The following is a 24,975-nucleotide window of genomic DNA, read 5'->3' as shown; positions in this document are numbered from 1 at the left end:
ATTGGCGCCTATGAAGGAGAAGAGAGGACAAGAAAGGGAAGATGGAGGAGAAGAGGAGAGAAAGAAGAAGGCAATACAATGTAGAGGGACAGATAGAGAAAGAAGAAGAAAAAACAAGCTGGGCCCGTCCCTCCGGGAATTTTTTAGCCCATAATTTATTCGATCGTGATTAGAGAAAATTAAATCAGTACCTATGTACCTACCTAATTTGTTTAATATTCAGTTTATTATTATTCTTGATTTGACTTTCATGTAAAATCAAGACTAGAGCCCGTTCTCCCTTTATTCCCAATATAATGTTTAAGTCACCCATCCATTTATTGGCCTTTCTCGGCGTAGCTTAACACAGGTGACGATATATGTATAGGTCGACTAGGTTTCGATAAGTCCTTCTATGGGGTCAGACAGAGAGACACACCGAAGCGAATACAATAGCCCGTCCCTATACCTTTTTATTACTATCGTAATAATAAAGGAAGGACGGGCTAAAAAGAGAAAGAAAAATTCGAGGAGTAGGAGGAAAAGGAAAACAAAAATAAGAAGAGAGGGAGGAGGTGAAGAACTATAAAATTGTAAGGAAAACAATAAATCCATTTGCCGTCACCGCACGAATTATAGTGGTCCCTCGAGTGCGTAGTTGGTAATATTACCTTTTTACCTAGTACCTACAGACCACATTGTACGTTGCATCTGGGATATGAGATGTGTTCTTTTAATAGATCACTGTGATGTCAATATTATCATATTGTATCATTGTATCACGCCTAGTGTTAGTGTGCTAGGTACCAATATATGTTATTGCCCTGGATTATGTCACCTGGATCAACAAATGAGAAGCAAATCAAATATTTGCTTTTTTTACACGTATGTATAAATATGTAGTTGGTAATATTACCTTTTTACCTAGTACAGACCACATTGTACATTGCATCTGGGATATGAGATGTGTTCTTTTAATAGATCACATGTGATGTCAATATTATCATAATATATGATGTATCATTGTATCACGCCTAGTGTTGGTGTGCTAGGTACCAATAAGTATATGTTATTGCCCTGGATTATGTCACCTGGATCAACAAATGAGTAGCAGGTTAGAATTTACATCTATTCAGCCAGCCTAGTGAGCTTGGAGGGTAGCGCGTCTCCTTGTAAGCGCTACCTCGCTGGTTCGATTCCCATCCGAGGCGGATTTCATCCGAAACAGATGAGGTTCGTTCTCGGAACGGCTGGCTTTCTCCTATCCTGTCTCAGTAGTTGTTAGTTACAGTTCCCACTATCAAAAACCCACCCTAATTAAATTTAATGGGGTCGTCGTTTCTTGTCAATCCCTTCCAGGCAGTGTACCAAATAACTTTATTTAGTGTTTATGTGGGGAAAAATGGCCTGATGGTCAAAAATTCTGACATTTGTAAAAACAGCATAATTATTGTTTATTCTATTTCATTCTTTCTCTAGACGCGGACTACTGTGACATTGTTCGTGAGATTCCCCCTTATAATCAGGGTCGTCGTCTGCTAGATCTCATGGATATGGCAGTCCTAGACTTTCTCATCGGTAACATGGACCGACATCACTACGAAACATTCAAGGTAAGTACAGGTAGAAACACACTACCATCACGTCACGTGAGCACACGTGACGTGATAGTAGTGTGGCTGTCCTGAACGAGAAAATATACCATATTATGGGAAAACTTTGAAGTACACCTTTCTGACTCCCCATGAGCTCACGTGACGTGATGTGATAATAGTGTGTTTTCTCCTTAATAGTATTGGTCTTCAGTCATCACACTGACCATCTGACCAATCATGCAGGAAATCTACGTCCAATTTCCAAAACGAGTAGAAGTTTCCTTCGAGGTGCTTTCAGCCACGTAAGGGCTCCTTAAAGGGAACGGACCTTATCCATTCAGGATAAAACCCGCCCCGGGCGGGAATCGAACCCGCGACCTAGCGCTTACAAGTCAGGCGGGCTACCCTCCAAGCTAACTGGGCTGGCACATTTCAATTTGAATCGATGGTTCCTTACCATTTCATTTCGATTGTTAATCTATTTTTTTCTTTTCAAGGCGTTTGACAACGAAACGTTCCCGATTCATTTGGTGAAACATTCAAGGTAAGTACAGGTAGAAACACACTACCATCACGTCACGTGAGCACACGTGACGTGATAGTAGTGTGGCTGTCCTGAACGAGAAAATATACCATATTATGGGAAAACTTTGAAGTACACCTTTCTGACTCCCCATGAGCTCACGTGACGTGATGTGATAATAGTGTGTTTTCTCCTTAATAGTATTGGTCTTCAGTCATCACACTGACCATCTGACCAATCATGCAGGAAATCTACGTCCAATTTCCAACCCACGCTCCTAGGGGAGGAAGTAGGAAGCCAGCCACCTTATGGGTCCTTGGACGTTAGGAATCCACCTACCGCAATGGTCCTAAACGGGAATCCAGCTTTCCTAACGGCCCGAGGGGGTTGACTTCCGCGCTTCTAGGGAAGGAATTCAGTAATGGTCCTAAGAGATCTCAGAATCCAACTTCTCTAACGGACCGAGCAAGCTAGGAATTCAACCACCCCCAATGCTCGTAGGATAGGAATTTAGCAGCTACCACAGTGGTCCTAGGGTAGGAATCCTTATCCAGCTTCATCAGTGGTCTTAGGAGATTCTGGAATCCAGCTTTCCTAACGGTCCGAGGGCGCTAGGAATTCAACTACCCCCGCGCTCCTAGGGTAGGGATCCAGCTACGGTCTTAGGAGATTCGGGAATCCAGCTTTCCTAACGGTCCGAGGAAGCTAGGAATTCAACTACCCCCCATGCTCCTAGACATTCAGGAATCTAGCTTTCAATCCAGCTTTCCTAACGGTCCGAGGGCGCTAGGAATTCAACTACCCCCACCCTCCTAGTCTCCTAGACATTCGGGAATCCAGCTTTCCTAACGGTCCGAGGGCGCTAGGAATTCAACTACCCCCACCCTCCTAGACTCCTAGACATTCGGGCATTCAGGAATCTAGCTTTCCTAACGGCCCGAGGAAGCTAGGAATTCAACTACCCCCACCCTCCTAGACTCCTAGACATTCGGGAATCCAGCTTTCCTAACGGTCCGAGGAAGCTAGGAATTCAACTACCCCCCATGCTCCTAGACATTCAGGAATTTTATGAGTGTTTCACCGCTGTTTCTATTTCGTAGCAATGAAACAACTGCTACATTAGACGCATGTTGTCTGTGTTGGAGCATGCCCATCCCGTAGTATTACTCTCATCAGATGTTATTTACATTTTCCTGGTCCAACATAGAACTTCTGTTGCTAAAATTGAGAACTCTGTTGCTAGGGTAAAAAGACCTTTAATTTGATATATAGGTCGACCAGGTTTGGATAAGTCCTTCTATGGGGACAGACTGACAGACAGACTGACTGACTGACTGACGCACGGACAGAAGACACCGAAGCGAATACAATAGTCCGTCCACTATACCTTTTATTATTAGTAATAATAAAGGAAGGACGGACTAAAAAGGGAAGAAAATCCCCAAGTAAAATCCTGGCACTCATAAACAGTGTCCCTTCATAAATTATCACTGAGAGATATGGTTCACAATCACAATATGACACTCTACGAATGAAAGATTCAGCAAAAACCAAAAGACGGAATGGCGTAAAAAGGGAGGAAGAAGAGGAGGAGGGAAAGGAGAAGAATCACAGAGGAAAAGTAGAACAGAAGAGAAGTCAGTAGAAGGAATGGGAGGGACTAAATGACACTCTGCGAATGAAAGATTCAGCAAAAACCAAAAGACGGAATGGCGTAAAAAGGGAGGAGGAAGAGGAGGAGGGAAAGGAGAAGAATCACAGAGGAAAAGGAGAACAGAAGAGAAGTCAGTAGAAGGGATGGGAGGGACTAAGAATAAGGAAAAGGAGAGAGGAGTGGGAGAGGAAGATGCAATGGAGAGGGACTAAAAATAGTGAGAAAGGGAAAGGAAGAAGAAGTAGGAAAGAAAAGATGGGAAGGGACCAAGATTAGGGAAAAAGGGACGATGAGTGGGAGAATAAGAAGTAAAGGGGAAAAATGACGGGGAGGGAGAGGAACTAAATATAGCGAGAAGGGGACGATTAGTGGGAAAAGAATGAAGAGAAGGGGAAAAATGACGGAATGGAGAGGGACTAAAAATAGTGAGAAAGGGAAAGGAAGAAGAAGTAGGAAAGAAAAGATGGGAAGGGACCAAGATTAGGGAAAAAGAGACGATGAGTGGGAGAATAAGAAGTAAGAGGGGAAAAATGACGGGGAGGGAGAGGAACTAAATATAGCGAGAAGGGGACGATAAGTGGGGAAAGAATAAGGAAAAGGGAAAAAATGACGGGAAGGGGGAGGGACAAAAAATAGCGAGAAAGGGAGGGATTCGTTAAAGAATAATTAAACCCTGGAGCATTCAAGATAGCGACTTGACAAATCTTTACATTCCCCACAGTTTCTTTCGGTGATGGTGGTGGGTCCACTCTGTGTTAATTTATCTCTTTTTCTTCTTCTACATATTTGGCTTTTTTTTTTGTATTCCCCACAGTTTCTTTCGGTGATGGTGGTGGGTCCACTCTGTGTTAATTTATCTCTTTTTCTTCTTCTACATATTTGGCTTTTTTTGGCATGATTTGCCTTCAGGTTTTGTGTTCCTTGGGCCACTGTGGAACTAGGAACTACTGAAATGTAGACACTTGACAGTGCGCAGCCTTGTATAAAGATTTCCCTTAAAAGACCCCTTCCTACCAACTGCTAATAATTTGTATTTTGTGTTTTATCTGATTTCAGTACAAAAAGAAGGAGGAACCCAAATCAAGCTAATCATTACGTTCGACAATCACTTGCAAGCACTTATGAAACCAATGAGGTAAGTTTCCCTACACAAGTACACACACACTATCCAATGTTCATGTTCATAGATATTTCAGTACAAAAAGAAGGAGGAACCCAAATCAAGCTAATCATTACGTTCGACAATCACTTGCAAGCACTTATGAAACCAATGAGGTGAGTTTCCCTACACAAGTACACACACACTATCCAATGTTCATGTTCATAGATTTTTTAATACACGATTAAAATGTTCATAGATTTGTTCAAAGATATTCAAAATGTTCATAGGATTTGTTCATAGCTGATGATGAAAATACCGTAAAAATACATCGTAACATCGTGTTTGATCAACATTCATAAAGTAAGCAACATTCATAAAGTACATCATTACATGTGCGTTACAAAATTGTTTGTTCTGACTTTATGAATGGAGAAAACCATTGATGTAGGTATTTACGTAATTGTAGAATACCTACCATCCTACCATTGATGTATTTACATACGTAGTCGAACACACTATCTACGCGACGCAAATACGTTTAAAGCGCGGGAGAACTCTATCAAACAAACGACAAATAATAATCATTAATAGGTACCTTGTACCTATTACCTAATTTTATTATTATTATTATTATTATTTTAATAGCTATTTTTTGTGTAAAAAAAAGCAAATCAAATATTTGCTTTTTTTACACGTATGTATAAATATGTAGTTGGTAATATTACCTTTTTACCTAGTACAGACCACATTGTACGTTGCATCTGGGATATGAGATGTGTTCTTTTAATAGATCACATTTGATGTCAATATTATCATAGTGTATCATTGTATCACGCCTAGTGTTAGTGTGCTAGGTACCAATATATGTTATTGCCCTGGATTATGTCACCTGGATCAACAAATGAGTAGCAGGATAGAATTTACATCTATTCAGCCAGCCTAGTAACCTTGGAGGGTAGCGCGTCTCCTTGTAAGCGCTAGCTCGCTGGTTCGATTCCCACCCGAGGCGGATTTTATCCGAAACAGATGAGGTTCGTTCTCGGAACGGCTGGCTTTCTCCTATCCTGTCTCAGTAGTTGTTAGTTACAGTTCCTACTATCAAAACTCTTGAAAAAATCTATCAAACCTCAAAGAACCTCAGATGATGGTCTCACCCTAGGCCGGCCATCCCTCTATCAAACATCTTAAAAAAAAAAACTTACTTTGTGGACCCGGTCATAAATGCAAAATTGTCGAAATGAAACTTAAAATCAGTTTATTCAATTATTTTGATTACAGCCGTTTTGAATTAAGGAGATCGCAGATACGAATCCCAGTTAAGTCATGAAATTTCATCCTCAATTAATTATTTCAGATTGAACACAAGAATTAGCTTGGTCGCGGGGTCGATTATCGTTGGGGTGAACTTTGCCCTAAACAAATAAGGTTTGTTCTCGGAACGGCTGGCTTTCTCCTATCCTGTCCTCCTTTCTTCGATTTCCGGACGATAAGACCTCTGTCGTCACAGTTCCCTCCATCAAACCTCTTGAAAAAAAGGGAAGAAAATCCCCAAGTAAAATCCTGGCACGCATAGATAGTGTCCCTTCATAAATTATCACTGAGAGATATAGATATGGTTCACAATCACAATATGGCCATGTAAGCGCTAGGTCGCGGGGTCGATTTATCGCGGGGGTGAACTTTTCCCTAAACAAATAAGGTTTGTTCTCGGAACGGCTGGCTTTCTCCTGTCCTGTCTTCCTCTCTTCGACTTCGGGACGATAAGACCTCTGTCGTTATAGTTCCCTCTATCAAACCTCTTGGAAAAAAAGGAAGAAAAATCCCTCAGTAAAATCCTGGCACGCATAGATAGTGTCCCTTCATAAATTATCACTGAGAGATATGGTTCACAATCACAATATGAACAGACCACATTGTACGTTGCATCTGGGATATGAGATGTGTTCTTTTAATAGATCACATGTGATGTCAATATTATCATATTGTATCATGCCTAGTGTTGGTGTGCTAGGTACCAATATATGTTATTGCCCTGGATTATGTCACCTGGATCAACAAATGAGTAGCAGGATAGAATTTACATCTATTCAGCCAGCCTAGTAACCTTGGAGGGTAGCGCGTCTCCTTGTAAGCGCTAGCTCGCTGGTTCGATTCCCACCCGAGGCGGATTTTATCCGAAACAGATGAGGTTCGTTCTCGGAACGGCTGGCTTTCTCCTATCCTGTCTCAGTAGTTGTTAGTTACAGTTCCCACTATCAAAACTCTTTAAAAAAATCCATCAAACCTCAAAGAACCTCAGATGATGGTCTCACCCTAGGCCGGCCATCCCTCTATCAAACATCTTCAAAAAAAATTGTGGACCCTGTCATAAATGCAAAATTATCGAAATGAAACTTAAAATCAGTTTATTCAATTATTTTGATTACAGCCGTTTTGAATTAAGGAGATCGCAGATACGAATCCTAACTGGGAGTCATGAAATTTCATCCTCAATTAATTATTTCAGATTGAACACAAGAAAGATACTCGTAAAGCCTTCTACTGTTATTGGTCTCATTCAAGCAGTAAAAAAAAAATAATAATAATCTGTTGAGGTTGTGACTGGTTGGCGTTTGAGTTCTGAGCGGTGGGGGCAGAGAGTTGCATGATGTTGCCGTTGATATTAATAACTGTAATAGAAATAAAGTGTGGGTTAGTCGTTAGTTAACTGCAATAAAAATAGAGAAATATTGGAGTAGGTTAGTTATTATTTATTTTACGGAATTTGCGGTAAAAGGGACTAACAGGGACCGAATTTCAAAATAGAGCTGGCTGGAAAAGGTTGACGAACACCAGCAATAATTTCAATTAAATGAAACCATAAAAAAACCCATCACCAATAAGAAAACAATAACACTTAAAACAATAAAACAATATGAAACAAACATGAGTGATGATGAAAAATAATAAAAACTTCAATATGAAAGCTTGAAAGAAACAAATAGAAAGATAATGAAGAAGGAGAAGAGAGAACATGAAAGGGAAGATGGAGGAGAAGAGGAGAGAAAGAAGAAGAAGAAGAAGAAGAAGGCAATACAAAGTAGAGGGATAGATAGAGAAAGAAGAAGAAAAAACAAGCTGGGCCCGTCCCTCCGGGAATTTTTTAACCCGTAGTTTATTCGATCGTGATTAGAGAAAATCAGTACCTATGTACATACCTACCTAATTTGTTTAATATTCAGTTTATTATTATTCTTGATTTGATTTTTTTGATTTGACTTTCATGTAAAATCAAGACTAGAGCCCGTTCTCCCTTTATTCCCAATATAATGTTTAAGTCACCCATCCATTTATTGGCCTTTCTCGGCGTAGCTTAACACAGGTGACGGTATATAGGTCGACTAGGTTTTGATAAGTCCTTCTATGGGGTCAGACTAACAGACAGACACCGAAGCGAATACAATAGCCCGTCCCTATACCTTTTTATTACTATCGTAATAAAGGAAGGACGGGCTAAAAAGAGAAAGAAAAGAAATTCTAGGAGTAGGAGGAAAAGGAAAACAAAAATAAGAAGAAAGGGAGGAGGTGAAGAACTATAAAATTGTAAGGAAAACAATAAATCCATTTGCCGTCACCGCACGAATTATAGTGGTCCCTCGAGTGCGCTTAACATGACGTGTCTAAAGAGGACTTCCAGAGTTAGAAGCCAATTTCATCATTATCACTTTCAATCACCATCGTCATCAATGTCATCATCATCATTATCATTATCAGAAGTGTCATCAAAATTAGAAGAGGAATGGGCGGAAATATCACACTTACTTACTTACTTTCCATGTCCTCTTCTTTCTCATCAAATCTTTCTTCCCCAGAAGTGCCGTCACCGCACGAATTATAGTGGTCCCTCGAGTGCGCTTAACATGACGTGTCTAAAGAGGACTTCCAGAGTTTGAAGCCAATTTCATCATTATCACTATCATCACTTTCAATCACCATCGTCATCAATGTCATCATCATTATCAGAAGTGTCATCAAAATTAGAAGAGGAATGGGCGGAAATATCACACTTACTTACTTACTTACTTACTTTCCATGTCCTCTTCTTTCTCATCAAATCTTTCTTCCCAAGAAGTTTGAGACGTAGATTGCCTTCTCATTTGCCGCAAGGAGATCTGCGTGAGTGCATGTCGTCTCCATTTGGCCGCATACCAGGAGGTGTTCATGCGTCTGCTGACTGCCGCATCCGCAGGATGCATCCTCTAAAATATCACAGAACGAAGCGAATACAATAGTCCGTCCCTTATACCTTTTTATTACTATTGTAATAATAAAGGAAGGACGGACTAAAAAGTTCTCTTTTGAGAGGGCTGAGCCTGGTTCTAGTCTCAAGGTTTTGGATCCACCCAACCTTTTAGAACCTTTTCCCTTCTTCCTCTCTCCCTTCCTTCCTTCCCTACCTCTGTCCCTTCTCTTTATTTCTCTTCCTTCCTCCCTCCTTCCTTTCTCCCCTCTCCCTTTCTTCCTCCGTTCCTTCTCTTTTTCTCTCTCCTCCTTCCTTCATCCGTCTTCCTCAACTTCTTATAATATGAGGATGAATATTTCATTTAGGTTTCCATGCTTTACCCTAGCAGTCTAATCAAGGTCTCATATATTTTGACATATTAAGGGGAACACATAGGTTTTTACCCCCAAAAGGTCCCTTTACGCGTTGTTTTTCTCGTGTCGACACAGCAACTAAATAGGAAGTATTGTGTCTAGTATTGCCCATCTGATGAGAGGTATGCTACGACACAGACCGGTAAACCAGAAGTTAAGTTTGGGGGTAAATCTTCCGAGAGCCGCAGTCTACAATGTGTAAGAATATCAAGATCATTCAAGTATTATTTTTAATTTTCTCTGGGTTAATAATGTGTACTTTATAGCAACCCCAACCCGTCTTAGCCTTGTCTAAACATCACCCTCTCTTACCTTTGTATCTACACCCTCAATCTTACCCTTGTCTAACATTCCCCTCTTACCTTTTATATCCACCCCAACCTCCTTACCTTTGTCTAATATTCCCTTCTTGTATATTATTTGATTTCAGGTTCCCCCGAGACCAGCAAACATTACCCAACCATTTCTATTTCACTGACTATGAACGACACAATTCCGAAATTGCTACCTTCCATTTGGACAGGTAAATGTAGCCTTTTTAGCCCAGTGGTAACGCGCTTGCTTGCCAAGCAGAAGCTCCCGGGTTCGAATCCATGAAATAAATATCAGCAGGTGTTTCATTGCTACGATTTAAAATCTAGAATTTTATTATAGCCTTTTTTTACATTCTATTAATTCCAATTTAGGGCATTTAAGATGTTAGGACCCAAGGCACCCGGAGATCCGAATGAGGGATCATTTTACGTCCGGAGAATTTCACTTTGAGACGCATCTTGCATTGGTATTTTACGGAAATATTGGGACACGCCTAGGAAAATGGCCTAATATGTAGCTAATTCCTTTGCACTTTGCATTTGTAAACAACAACATTGTATTAATTCCCTCCTTCCAGACTGCTCGGGTTCCGACGCGCCATGCCCGTGACGGGCCGCCTCTGCAACATCACCTCCGAGATCTACCCTCTGGTCGACGGAGAGCTCCTCAAGACTTTCTTCGTGTCCCCGGGCAACAACATCTGCTTCCACGGCAAGTGTTCGTACTACTGCGACACGTCGCATGCGGTCTGCGGTAACCCGGACATGCTGGAGGGATCGTATGCGGCGTTCCTGCCGGACAAGAGCGTTGCGGAGCGCAAGGTGTGGCGCCACCCGTGGCGGAGATCCTATCATAAACGCAGGAAAGCGCAGTGGGAACACGGTAAGCGCAGGCTATCTATCATAAGCGCAGTGGCAACACGGTAAGCGCAGGCTTGTTTTCCTTGATTGATGTAATTAAAATCTCCCTTGCGAAAGAAATAGCAAAGGTTGAGTGTTGAGTGTGAAGGGCATCCACTCGTAAAATTTGTAGCCAAAACCAAATGTCAGACCAAAGCCATCACCTTAATTAGGGCTGATTAAGATGCTTACGAAAAACGCCGACCCCCGTCTGTACACGGGAAAAGGTGAAGAATATGATGTACAAGGTTGTGTGTTTCGACTTGAACAATTACTGAGGTCTAATCGTCCCGAAATCGAAGAAAGACGGGAGGAAGCCTGCCGTTTCGAGTAGGTACTTTTTATTTATTTATTTGCAATTTTAACAAATTCACAGTTTACAACAGATAACTAACTTTATCTGTTTAGGATGACACGGGTAGAAACAAAAGAGCTACCTTCCAAGCTGACCAGACTGGCTTATGCTCATTTTATTTTAAAATACCTCACTGTTCAATTGCTTCTCTCTCCTAGACGCGGACTACTGTGACATTGTTCGTGAGATTCCCCCTTACAATCAGGGTCGCCGTCTGCTAGATCTCATGGATATGGCAGTCCTAGACTTTCTCATCGGTAACATGGACCGACATCACTACGAAACATTCAAGGTAAGTACAGGTAGAAACACACTACTATCACGTCACGTGAGCACACGTGACGTGATAGTAGTGTGGCTGACCTGAACGAGAAAATATATCATATTATGGGAAAACTTTGAACTACACCTTTCTGACTCCCCATGAGCTCACATGACGTGATGTGATGGCAGTGTGTTTTCTCCTTAATAGTATTGGTCTTCAGTCATCACACTGACCATCTGACCAATCATGCAGGAAATCTACGTCCAATTTCCAAAACGAGTAGAAGTTTCTTTCGAGATGCTCTCAGCCACGTAAGGGCTCCTTAAAAGGAACGGACCTTATCCATTCAGGATAAAACCCGCCGCGGGCGGGAATCGAACCTTCAATTGCTTCTCTCTCCTAGACGCGGACTACTGTGACATTGTTCGTGAGATTCCCCCTTACAATCAGGGTCGCCGTCTGCTAGATCTCATGGATATGGCAGTCCTAGACTTTCTCATCGGTAACATGGACCGACATCACTACGAAACATTCAAGGTAAGTACAGGCAGAAACACACTACTATCGCGTCACGTGAGCACACGTGACGTGATAGTAGTGTGGCTGACCTGAACGAGAAAATATACCATATTATGGGAAAACTTTGAACTACACCTTTCTGACTCCCCATGAGCTCACGTGACGTGATGTGATACTAGTGTGTTTTCTCCTTACTAGTATTAGTCTTCAGTCATCACACTGACCATCTGACTAATCATGCAGGAAATCTACGTCCAATTTCCAAAACGAGTAGAAGTTTCTTTCGAGATGCTCTCAGCCACGCAAGGGCTCCTTAAAGGGAACTGACCTTATCCATTCAGGATAAAACCCGCCGCGGGCGGGAATCGAACCCGCGGCCTAGCGCTTACAAGTCAGACGTGCTACCCTCCAAGATAACTAGGCTGGCGGGGGCAAGCAGGTTTTACTTACTTTACTTACGTCTCTAGAGTCCCCAAAAAAATGTCATATTGAGTCCTGCCAGTATCACCTCCGCGTCTACTCAAATCTCGCAACCACATGTACACATGAAGAACTAATCAACGCATCTGAAAATGCGACACGAGTCGTGTAGCAGGTTTTAATTTTCACTTATATTTCTTTTCAAGGCGTTTGACAACGAAACGTTCCCGATTCATTTGGATCATGGTCGTGGCTTTGGTAGAGCATATCATGATGAGCTGAGTATATTGGCGCCTATCTTACAATGCTGCCTGATAAGAGAGAGAACGCTGAATACACTGCTCAAGTAAGTCGAAACATGGGGCTTCAAAATAAGAGAGTTATCACAGGGGTAAAAACGACAAAATATCTGATTGCTTAAGGCAATGATTTCTCTCTTTGATCAACCTCAGTGGTGCAGTGGTTAACGCGTTGAACTTTGGATCTGGAGGTTGGTGGTTCGAGTCCAAGTCAAGTCATAAAATTTATCTAGGTGTAATAATTGAGGAACGATATTTCTGACAAGCGTTTAAGTACCTATTTTCTTACTCCAAAAATGAATATCTGGATCTGGAGGTTGGTGGTTCGAGTCCAAGTCAAGTCATAAAATTTATCTAGGTGTAATAATTGAGGAACGATATTTCTGACAAGCGTTAAAGAACCTATTTTCTTACTCCAAAAATGAATATCTGGCGGTTTTACACCATTAACGACAATTCCACCCCAAGACAACCAACCATGTTGACTTTCCATTAAGAAAATACCCACCTTGAATATCTGGCGGTTTTACACCATTAACGACCATTCCATCCCAAGACAACCAACCATGTTGACTTTCCATTAAGAAAATACCCACCTACCTTGCTTCCTGTGTCACCATGTCTCTCTACCACAATTCTCCTCTACAGTGCGTTCATAAACTTAGGAGCACTCTCCCTCTCTCAAGATCTTATTTAGACACTCGCGAAATCCCATCCCTAGTAAGGAAGGATAATTTTTTAATTATGTGAAGCAATTTATGAATATCTGGCGGTTTTACACCATTAACGACCATTCCATCCCAAGACAACCAACCATGTTGACTTTCCATTAAGAAAATACCCACCTTCCTTCCTGTGTCACCATGTCTCTCTACCACAATTCTCCTCTACAGAGTGTTCATAAACTTAGGAGCACTCTCCCTCTCTCAAGATCTTATTTAGACACTCGCGAAATCCCACCCTAGTAAGGAAGGATAAATTATTTAAATGCTTGTCACAAACATCGTTCCCCAATTATTTCACCTAGATAAATTTTATGACTTGATTTGGACTCGAACCACCAACCTCCACATTCAAAGTCCAACGCGTTAACAACTGCACCACTGAGGTTGCTTCCCACCCTACTACATACAATGTACACAGGAATTCTTACGTTTTCATCAAAGTCCCCCCTAGAGCTTTTTGCCGTTTATATTTTAACACACAAAAAAGAGACTTTTTTCCCCGCGAAACATTGAATAGGTGGCTCAGGAAGTCAGGACTGTTCCTAGTATTTAGCTACCCTTTTCGAAGAGGTTAACTTTCTTTAGAATAGAATATACCTTGTTTATCCTGCTGGGATAGGACTGAAAAGTCCCTTTACCCTAGCAGTCTAATCAAGGTCTCATATATTTTGACAAATTAAGGGGAACAATATTTCAACACACAAAAAAAGAGACATTTTTTCCCGCGAAACATTGAGTAGGTGGCTCAAGACTGTATGTGCCTAGTATTTAGCTAGTAGCTACCCTTTTTGAAGAGGTTAATTTTCTTTAGAATAGAATATGTATATCTTTTTTATCCTGCTGGGATAGGACTGAAAAGTCCCTTTACCCTAGCAGTCTAATCAAGGTCTCATATATTTTGACATATTATTAAGGGGAATACATGAGTTTTTACCCCGAAAAGGTCCCGGGTTGAAAGCACACCATTAAAAGAATTAAAGAAGAAGAACAATAGGTTCTCGTTCTTCGATCTCAAATATTTCAACGGGTTGCTTTCTCGTGTTGACCCAGCACCTAAATGGAAAGTATTGTGTCTCTCCTCGCCCATCTGATGGGAGGCATACTACGGGATGGGCATTTGGGTATGATACGTCAGTGACCCTTAAAAGTTCCTTTTGTCCAGAAATGGACCTTGGGGTTAAATCTATCCAGAGCCGCAGTCTGCAATATGTAAGAATATCAAGATCATTCAAGTATTATTTTTAATTTTCTCTGGGTTAATAATGTGTACTTTATAGCAACCTCCACCCATCTTTCCCTTGTCTGACATTCCCCCCTCTTACCTTTATATCAGCCCCCTCAATCTTTCCCTCGTCATTTCCCTTCTTTACCTCAGCAGTATACATATTCCCTCCTCAAGCTAAGTAAATAAGTGTAAATACATATGAATAGGTATAGCATGGGATGTGGTTTTATCAACTACCCCCCCATGCTCCTAGACATTCAGGAATCCAGCTTTCCTAACGGCCCGAGGAAGCTAGGAATTCAAATACCCCCCGCACTCCCAGATGTTCGGGAATCCAGCTATGTTGGACCTTCCAGGTGACCAGGAAGCCAGCTGCTTTAGCGCTCCTTGAAGATTCAAGAATACCTACTACCTACATACTGTTTACTATAAATGTGGTCAAATTCTCATATAATTAATAATTGAGTACAAAATGGAACAGCATGAAACAGAAAATAACCATCCATAAGGGGAATTGTCTTATGGATGGTTATCTGCTTACTACTGTCCACTTCCTAAACTTGGCTGGTATTGAACCCACGCCCTCTTCTTTACCAGGCGAAGTCGGTGAAATGAAAATGAATGAAAAAATTTCAACCAGAAAGTGGCATAGAGTCCTAATTTAAAGTGGTAAAGAGTCCTCTATTTGAACGTCAGTGTTTGTAAAAATCAAGTTATTGAACCAAAGATAGTATTGGTGGTACTAACCGCACTGTTTATTCAAAGTCACCAAGACAGATAGGTGACTAATGGTCGGATCCACACAGTTTAAATTCAGTTAAACTCTTGAAGCAATCTCATTGGTTGATTTCAAAATTTCCAGCCAATCAGATTTCAGCCAAAAAGAGTTGAACCTAAAACAAGTTTGAATTCGGCTCTGGACATAAGAAAACCGTCTCAGATTACCCAATGATTTGATTTATTCTGTAAGTTGTATTTTTTGTGATTTGTAACTATAATAGTCTTTGTTGAAATTCTTTATGTTGTAAATAATAAAAATAAAAATGTTTTGTAAATTTTTATGAAAACGAAAAATTGTTACAAAAAAAAATCGAAGTTCTCTTTTTTTCGCAGTTTTTATTTCGTAGCAATCTGCTATGTCCACTTCCTAAACTTGGCTGGTATTGAACCCACGCCCTCCTCTTTACCAGGCGAAGTCGGTGAAATGAAAATGAATGAAAAATTTTAAACCAGAAAGTGGCATAGAGTCCTAATTTTAAAGTGGTATAGAGTCCTCTATTTGAACGTCAGTGTTTGTAAAAATCAAGTTATTGAACCAAAGATAGTATTGGTGGTACTAACCGCACTGTTTATTCAAAGTCACCAAGACAGATAGGTGACTAATGGTCGGATCCACACAGTTTAAATTCAGTTAAACTCTTGAAGCAATCTCATTGGTTGATTTCAAAATTTCCAGCCAATCAGATTTCAGCCAAAAAGAGTTGAACCTAAAACAAGTTTAAATTTGGTTCTGGGCATAAGAAAACCGTCTCAGATTACCTAATGATTTAATTTATTCTGTAAGTTGTATTTTTTGTGATTTGTAACTATAATAGTCTTTGTTGAAACTCTTTATGTTGTAAATAATAAAAATAAAAAAAAAATGTTTTGTAAATTTTTATGAAAACGAAAAATTGTTACAAAAAAAAATCGAAGTTCTCTTTTTTTCACTGTCGTTTTTATTTCGTAGCAATCTGCTACATTAGACTCGTGTAGTCTAGCAACATAAAGACTCTAGTGGTCTTTGTCGTAGCATGCCCATCTCGTAGTATGCCTCTCATCTGATGGGCGAGAAGAAACACAAAACTTCCCATTTAGGTGCTGGGTCTGTACGAGAACACCAGAAAGTACAATTTTTTGTCGAGAGTGGGAATCGAACCCGGGACCTTTTGCATGGCAAGCAAGCGCGTTACCACCGTTATCAAATGCCAGCATCTCCATTGTATTCCAGTTATTCTAGCATTCAAATATTGAACCACGTTGTTATTAGTCCTGTCACGGTTTCTGTTATAGTTGACAATTCCGTGAATCAGACGTCTAAAATTTCGTAGTTTTATATTCTATTGTTTATAATAAAATCGACACTCACTTTACTTTTCGTGTCCGCAAAATCACAAGTTCAACAATTACGTGCCTATTACAGTAGAATCTCGATTATTTCAATTCCAAAATCCATTGGTTTTTTTTTCTATTTTTCAAAGGATATCCTATCTTATCAGAGGAAAAGATCATAGAAAGTGATCATTTCAACCTCGATCATTTCAACTACCCCCGGTCCCAATTAGTTGAAATAATCGAGGTTCTACTGTACTTATATGTTTTCTATTTTTCAAAGGATATCCTATCTTATCAGAGGAAAAGATCATAGAAAGTGATTATTTCAACCTCGATCATTTCAACTACCCCCAGTCCCAATTAGTTGAAATAATCGAGGTTCTACTGTACTTATATCTAAATGTAGGTACCGTTGGTACCCTAAGTTTACTATGGTGAAATAAATAATAATGTGGTTAAATAAATATGGTTATGGTTAAATAAATACCGCAACATAGTATAACAACCAAATGATGGAGCGCCTAATCTTCTATTGGACAACAATTTGACCCGATTACATTACTTTCCTTCCTATAGGATAAGGAAAGTAAAAAATGGTGTTTTGGATTATTCTAGTGTAAGAGGCCCTGATAACTTTGGGGGGGCTTAAGCCCCCTAAGCCCCCCCCTATCGCCGCCTATGGAGCTAGCAAAAAGGAAGGCGGAAGCATAGTGCGATATCAAACTTCTTCCCCATTATTGGGAAATTTTCCTCTTTTTTTTTTTTTTTTTACTTACCTACTTCTTTAACTCCGTTATCTTTGCCTCTTTCTATTTTATTGGTCATTTACGTGTGTTTAAAAGGCACAAATCTTCCTATGTACATTTTCCTTTGGCGTACTTTATCTTACCCTTTCCTTATCCGAGGTGCTTTATTTGTTTTCCCCTTGTTGGTTTATATTTTACAATGTTCTTTGCCAAAGGTTGCAGATTTGCGTGGAATAATCACAGATAACGCCCTTTTTTTACTATGCATTTATTTGTTTACTTTCTTCTCTTTACTCACACTTTTTTATCTACCTAAGCATCCCATGTCTTTTTCTGTCTTTCTGACTTAATATTTTTGGTTGTAAGTCTTTTTTTTTTTTCACTTTTCTTCTCTCTTGAGAAGACAGACGGAATAGGTGAAAGCCAGCCGAACATTATCATTATTTAGAATAAAATCCGCCCAGGGCGGGAATCGAACCTGTGAACTAGCGCTTAGAAGGCAGGCGTGTAGAGGTGTCTCCAGAGAGAGAAAAAATCTATGACGGGCTGTTAGATTAGTTGCAGGATAGAAAGACAGCTTGCATATTGAGACTCTCAGGTAAACGTGCACTTAAAATGTACTTAATAATTCATAGTACGGAGATTTTTTTTTCACCTATGTGGAAAAAACACCCTTTCATCCTGATTTTTTTTTTTTTTTTTTCTCCCATTTTTTCCCTCCATATTTTATGAATCCCATACGCTTCCCATCACATTTTTATCCCCTGTCTTTCACTGATTTGAAGGGGAAAATCCCCCTGACATACAACAGAGGTATGGAATAGAGGTAGAGCGATATAGGGACTAGGGACTATTTAGTCCAATCCTACCATCCTCAGTTTTAGCCTTGCTCTTTAGTCCAATGGCAAATGTTCAATGTAGACTCTTACTCAGATTTAGAGGAAATACCTATAGAATTATGTATAGCCCCGTGATTAATAATATCGAAAGAGTCGAATATTTTCCGAGACAGAGATTAGTTTCGTTCTCGGAACTTCTAACTTTCTCCTATCCTGTCTTCCTTCTCTCTTCGATTTCGTGACCATAAGACCTCTGTTGTTACAATCCCTCTGTCAAACCTTGCTCAGTTTGACACACATCAGTTTGTGACTCTTGTAGAGGGTACCTATGTGGTGTGTTTCAGCAATGAGTTCTCAACATACTCGCACAAGGTTGTGTACATGGACTTCCAAGTTGGAGATGAACCTCAGCTGCCGGGAGTCGGGGAACATGTCACTGTGATGACACAGGTGAGAATAAATCGGAGAAAAGAAGTAGGGAGGTCAAAAGAAAGAAGGATAAATAAAAGACCAAAATGAATTTGTAAAATTTGTGTGTTGTAGTGATGAACCCTCTTTTGTTTTGAAGTGATGAAACATCTTTTTTTTCTACATTCTGGATCCCATAGTGTGTGCTGTGGTCTTCATAATTGGAAAAAAGAAACAACAACAACAACAAAAGGAACATTTATGAAGAAAAAATTCTTTTTATTAAGTCACTAATACTGATTACCCTCTCTCTTTCTCAGATGGAGTCGTCCACACAGGAGATTCACAAGTCCCTGAACACAATCATCGACTATCAGACACATCACAGACTGCGGGAAGCTCAAGGCAGGAAGCGAGCTGAAGATCTCAACGAGAGGGTCATGTGGTGGTCAAGCATAGAATTTGTTGTGGTCCTACTTGCATCCACACTCCAAGTGTACATAGTCAAGAATTTCTTTGCATCGAGAAACGAGAGGCAGTATAAGCCACTGCGTTGAGGTGGTAATGTGCTGGGGAAGAGGGGAGAGTTGAACTTCGCTTCAAGGTAACTTGAGGTGAAATTTAGTCTACTAAAGAAGGAGAACAAAATCTTGTGTATCTTAGCAGCTTAATTATTTGAGTGTCCAATCAAAAAAGTTGTATTTTCAGACTTGCCTAACATGCCACTTAGGGAAACAGCAAAGCTCGTTTCGTACCGAAATCGAAGAGAGAAAGAATATAGGTTAGGAGAAAGTCAGCTTTTCCGAGAATGAGCCTTACCTGTTTAGGATAAAGTTTGCATTGGGTGGGAGTCAAACCAGCAACCTATCACTTACAAAACATATTCTATACTAGCCGAAACATAGTGCTATATTCTAAGTTAACTATATTTAAAAAGTACAAGTACTAGTATTAAACATAGGACAACCTGTAGTAAAAAGTATCTCCTCTTCTTCAAGCTATCCTTTCTCAACATGTTCAATTTTTTGATCAACTACCTACTTATCTAATATATAAAAATGAATATTTGTTTGTGTGAGTGTTTGTTTGTTCAAACTTTATGCCTGGCCAAACTGCTCATCCAATTGCTATGAAACATTGTGAACTTATTGCTTGCACTCCCGTGAAGGTTATAGGCTATTTTCCGGCTCGTTTTTGTTAAGCTACGCCGAGCAAGACCACTTAATGGATGATTGACATGAACGGCCATGCCTTAAGGATTTACTAGCAGATCGCTTCGCTCCGGATTTCGGCTAGTAGCAAAAACCGGCTCGTTTTTGTTAAGCTACGCCGAGCAAGACCACTTAATGGATGATTGACATGAACGGCCATGCCTTAAGGATTTACTAGCAGAATGCTTTGCTCCGGATTTCGGCTAGTAGCAAATAAAAAATCAACTCTCTCCTCTCCCTAGTTGTCTGTGAATTGTACATCTGCAAATATTATTTATTGTAGATATAATCGGATCTACTTGTTTCAAATGCAGCCATATTTATTTTGTCATAATATTAAGCTAGCACGTGGTGTATTTATTTTTAGCAGATCGAAATTCTGCTTGGGGTAGGATCTTGCTCTAAGCTCGTAAAGAGTTGGAGAATTATGAAAAGGTATAGATAGAGTAAGACTCTGTTTTTTGGGTGCAATTTTATTTTTGCTTAGGGCGGAAATTTTCTGACTCTGGTTTTTATTGCTTCTGGGTGTAAAGAGTAAACTTGAACTTGGAAAAATATTATTTTGTGGCGGAAATTTTCTGACTCTAGTTTTTATTGCTTCTGGGTGTAAAGAGTAAACTTGAACTTGGAAAAATATTATTTTGTGCCCTGTAGCATTGTAAGCATTTTGATGATACAACTTCTCCAATGCCTAATATGTATTATTAGAGATACACCTGATATTTATATTTCATTTTTGTCTTTAAAACAACATAGATAATTTTAAATGGGGTCCTATTTAACAAGTACTAAATAAAAGTACAAACAAGGTTTTACCGAAAAAAATTGAACACTGAGCAGCAGTTTGAGAAAAACCGAAAAATAGGGCTGGTTCGCTTTTTCTGCTGTCAAGTGTATAAAAATGAATATTTGTTTGTGTGTGTGTTTGTTCAAACTTTATGCCTGGCCAAACCGCTCATCCGATTGCTATGAAACATTGTGAACTTATTGCTTGCACTCCCCTGAAGGTTATAGGCTATTTTCCTATTCGTTTTTGTTAAGCTACACCGAGCAAGACCACTTAACGGATGATTGACATGAACGGCCATGCCTTAAGGATTTACTAGCAGATCGCTTCGCTCCGGATTTCGGCTAGTAGCAAATAAAAAATCAACTCTCTCCTCTCCCTAGTTGTCTGTGAATTGTACAGCTGCAAAAATATTATTTATTGTAGATATAATCGGATCTACTTGTTTCGAATGCAGCCATATTTATTTTGTCATAATATTAAGCTAGCACGTGGTGTATTTATTTTTAGCAGATCGAATTTCTGCTTGGGGTAGGATCTTGCTCTAAGCTCGTAAAGAGTTGGAGAATTATGAAAAGGTATAGATAGAGTAAGACTCCGTTTTTTGGGTGCAATTTTATTTTTGCTTAGGGCGGAAATTTTCTGACTAGTTTTTATTGCTTCTGGGTGTAAAGAGTAAACTTGAACTTGGAAAAATATTATTTTGTTCCCTGTAGCCTGTAGCATTGTAAGCATTTTGATGATACAACTTCTCCAATGCCTAATATGTATTATTAGAGATACACCTGATATTTATATTTCATTTTTGTCTTTAAAACAACGTAGATAATTTTAAATGGGGTCCTATTCAACAAGTACTAAATAAAAGTACAAACAGTCAAAGTGAGGTGGTTCGTCATAGTGGACTTTGAATTCGGAGGTTGGTGATTCAAGTTAACAACTTCTCCAATGCCTAATATGTATTATTAGAGATACACCTGATATTTATATTTCATTTTTGTCTTTAAAACAACATAGATAATTTAAAATGGGGTCCTATTCAACAAGTACTAAATAAAAGTACAAACAGTCAAAGTGAGGTGGTTCGTCATAGTGGACTTTGGATTCGGAGGTTGGTGATTCAAGTTCAAGTCAGGCCACAAAAATTGATCAGTGTGTTGATCCAATAAACTGTGTGACAAGGTCCCACGCCCAGCATAATTAAAAATGTCCCTTTTAATTCCCCCCACCCCTCCTTTAGGGTCCTTCCCTTATCAAAAGACAAGAAAAATTGAATTTTTTCTGGATAAAGTAACGCCCTAAATCGATTATTGACACCTTAAATCGTTTTTCTAGCTAGTTGGATTATAACGGTTAAAAAGTTGAACCTCTGATCTTTTTGACACAAACTAAGTAAGTATAATGAATTAATGACCCCAAAAATTTTGACCTCCATTAAAAAACAAAATATGGCTAGTAGCTCTTAAGTTTAGTCTCGTGTTTTGTAAAGACTGTTTATTTAAAATTTTTTTTAAAAATAAATAAATCTAATAGACCTAAGGTGATTGTTGTGGACATCCGGTGTTTTTGTCTTTCCTTCACGTATCAATCGTAGCGTCAATGTCCCAAAGAGACGGTGAGGTAAAGACTCTCGTCTGTCGATCCAGAGATACTGGGTTCACATCCCGGTGGTACAGAAAATTTTCAATCGATTTTTTTTTTTTTTTTAATTTTATTTATTGTTATTATTTAAATCTCTCTCCCTCCTTTTGTTATTCAGTGGTTATCAAATGCCAGCATCTCCATTGTATTCCAGTTATTCTAGCATTCAAATATTGAACCACGTTGTTATTAGTCCTGTCACGGTTTCAGTTATAGTTGACAATTCCGTGAATCAGACGTCTAAAATTTCGTAGTTTTCTATTCTATTGTTTATAATAAAATCGACACTCACTTTACTTTTCGTGTGTGCAAAATCACAAGTGCAACAATTACGTGCCTATTACAGTAGAACCTCGATTATTTCAATTCCAAAATCCATTGGTTTTGTTTCTATTTTTCCGTTTGACAACGAAACGTTCCCGATTCATTTGGATCATGGTCGTGGCTTTGGTAGAGCATATCATGATGAGCTGAGTATATTGGCGCCCATACTACAATGCTGCCTGATACGAGAGAGAACGCTGAATACACTGCTCAAGTAAGTCGAAGCATGGGGATATTGGGGATCAAATTGCATGATTTTAAATGGGAAAGTAAAAGAATTATGACCGGGGTAAAGAAACGCCAAAATATTTCGTGTACCTTTCATTGAAATGGGGGTCTTTGCCAGCCCAGTTAGCTTGGCGGGTAATGCGTCTGTTTTGTAAGCGTTAAGTCGTAGGTTCGATTCCCGCCAGGTGTGAGTTTTATCCTAAACAGATAACCTTCGTTCTTAAAACGGCTGGCTTTCCCCTATCCCATCTTCCTTCTCTCTTCGATTTCGGTACGATAAGACCTTTTAGCAGTTACAGTTCCCTCTGTCAAACCTCTTTAAAAAAAAAATGGTTGGTTATCCAAATATTCGACAAAATGGGGATCTGTCCCCAAAAAGAGAGCATTTGGGGAATTTACACCTCTATCCTAATGACTTGAAAATTTCCACTTGAAGACAACCATGTTGAGAAAAACCATGTTGACTTTCAATTAAGAAAATATCTACCTTCCTATTTCACCATCTCTTCCACAATTCTGCTCTACAGTGCGTTCATAAACTTAGGAACACTCCCCCTTTCAAGATCTTATTTAGACACTCCCCACCCTGTAGTACATACAATGTACACAGGAATTCCTTACGTTTTCATCAAAGTCCCCCTTGAGCTTTTTGTCGTTAATATTTCAACACACAAAAAAAGAGACATTTTTTCCCGCGAAACATTGAGTAGGTGGCTCAAGACTGTATAAGTCTCTAGCGCTTACCGTTCTCGAGATACTTTGTTCACAGACAGACACACACACGGACCAATGGCTCAAACTTTAGATTTAGGCTCTAGGGACTTCAATACGTGTTTTGGCCCTCAGAACTGACCGTCGAAAATTTCACCCGATTATATTACTTTCCTTCCTATAGGATAAGGAAAGTAAAAAAAAAAAAAACTGATTCTTCATGTGTCCACTCTTCTTCTTCCTTTCCTTTCAGCGGAGGTAAAGGGACTTTTTAGTCCTATCCCAGCAGGACAATTCTATTCTATTCTATTCTACTCTTCTCTGCCCCTCAGATTCCACAACGGTCCCAAGAAGTTGTCCGAGTCTTCATGTGTCCACTCTTCTTCTTCCTTTCCTTTCAGCGGAGGTAAAGGGACTTTTTAGTCCTATCCCAGCAGGACAAACAAGGTATATTCTATTCTATTCTACTCTTCTCTGCCCCTCAGATTCCACAACGGTCCCAAGAAGTTGTCCGAAGCCATGGTAGAGTCCATGTCACGTGACCCCATCGCACCTATCCTATGGCAACCCCACCTAGACGCTCTGGATAGGAGAGTCAAAATCATTCTGCAAGCCATTCGGCACTGTATTGAGGTACGCCTTGACAAACCCACCGAGAATCCGCCACTCACCATTCTACCCACGGCGCGAATCAAGCTTCCACCACGCTCCTAGGGGAGGAAGTAGGAATCTAGCCACCTTATGGGTCCTTGGACGTCAGGAATCCAGCTACCGCAATGGTCCTAAACGGGAATCCAGCTTTCCTAACGGCCCGAAGTGGTTGACTTCCGCGCTTCTAGGGAAGGAATTCAGTAATGGTCCTAAGAGATCTCGGAATCCAACTTCTCTAACGGTCCAAGCAAGCTAGGAATTCAACCACCCCCAATGCTCGTAGGGTAGGAATTTAGCAGCTACCACAGTGGTCCGAGGGTAGGAATCCTTATCCAGCTTCATCAGTGGTCCTAGGAGATTCTGGAATCCAGCTTTCCTAACGGTCCGAGGGCGCTAGGAATTCAACTACCCCCACCCTCCTAGACTCCTAGACATTCGGGAATCCAGCTTTCCTAACGGTCCGAGGAAGCTAGGAATTCAACTACCCCCCCATACTCCTAGACACTCAGGCATCCAGCTTTCCTAACGGCCCAAAAAAAAAAGGGGAAATTACCAAGGTCCCTACAAAATAAAAAATGGACTTAAAAAAAAAAAAAAAAAATGTGAAATTTTATTCATGGAAAATATAAACAAAAAACGAAGTAAAATAGTGACGATTTTTTTTCTCCCCATAACCATTATTTTTCTCCTGAGTTTTCACCTCTGTGTTTAACTTGGCATGAATAATTCAGCTTCTTTGGCCAGATTTCTCCCTCTCTCCCCTTTCCTTACTCATGATTCCTCACGTCTATCTCCCTATCTCTTCCCATATTGTAATCTCTGTTC

At 39.9% G+C, this 24,975-nt stretch overlaps 2 protein-coding genes and 1 long non-coding RNA gene across 3 annotated transcripts; all 3 read left to right on the top strand.

Annotated features, from left to right (window-relative positions):
• Positions 1 to 4,947: 4,947 nt before the first annotated feature.
• Positions 4,948 to 24,570, top strand: LOC103511332 (extracellular serine/threonine protein CG31145; the record flags this gene model as incomplete). The annotated part of the gene is given in 6 exon segments (XM_008476051.3): positions 4,948 to 5,026; positions 9,919 to 10,011; positions 10,381 to 10,685; positions 11,216 to 11,349; positions 12,468 to 12,607; positions 23,985 to 24,570. Coding segments are annotated over 6 exon segments (980 nt in total), but the record flags the coding sequence as incomplete, so codon positions are not given.
• LOC108252648 (transmembrane emp24 domain-containing protein 3-like) lies at positions 18,465 to 19,755 on the top strand. Its single transcript, XM_026825127.1, has 2 exons — positions 18,465 to 18,639; positions 18,918 to 19,755. Exons 1-2 carry the CDS (start codon positions 18,571 to 18,573, stop codon positions 19,152 to 19,154), a joined length of 306 nt encoding a protein of 101 aa, XP_026680928.1. The 5' UTR covers positions 18,465 to 18,570; the 3' UTR covers positions 19,155 to 19,755.
• Positions 20,850 to 22,149, top strand: LOC113468314. Its single transcript, XR_003392113.1, has 2 exons — positions 20,850 to 21,514; positions 21,707 to 22,149. It is a non-coding gene; the product is annotated as an uncharacterized LOC113468314 (long non-coding RNA).
• Positions 24,571 to 24,975: the final 405 nt, after the last annotated feature.

The sequence above is a fragment of the Diaphorina citri genome, unplaced genomic scaffold (genome assembly GCF_000475195.1).
Source record: "Diaphorina citri unplaced genomic scaffold, Diaci psyllid genome assembly version 1.1 scaffold703, whole genome shotgun sequence".
NCBI classification, from domain to species: Eukaryota; Metazoa; Arthropoda; class Insecta; order Hemiptera; family Psyllidae; genus Diaphorina; species Diaphorina citri.
The sequence above is the reverse complement of the archived record's forward strand: the minus strand, read 5'-3'. Positions and strand labels throughout refer to the sequence as shown.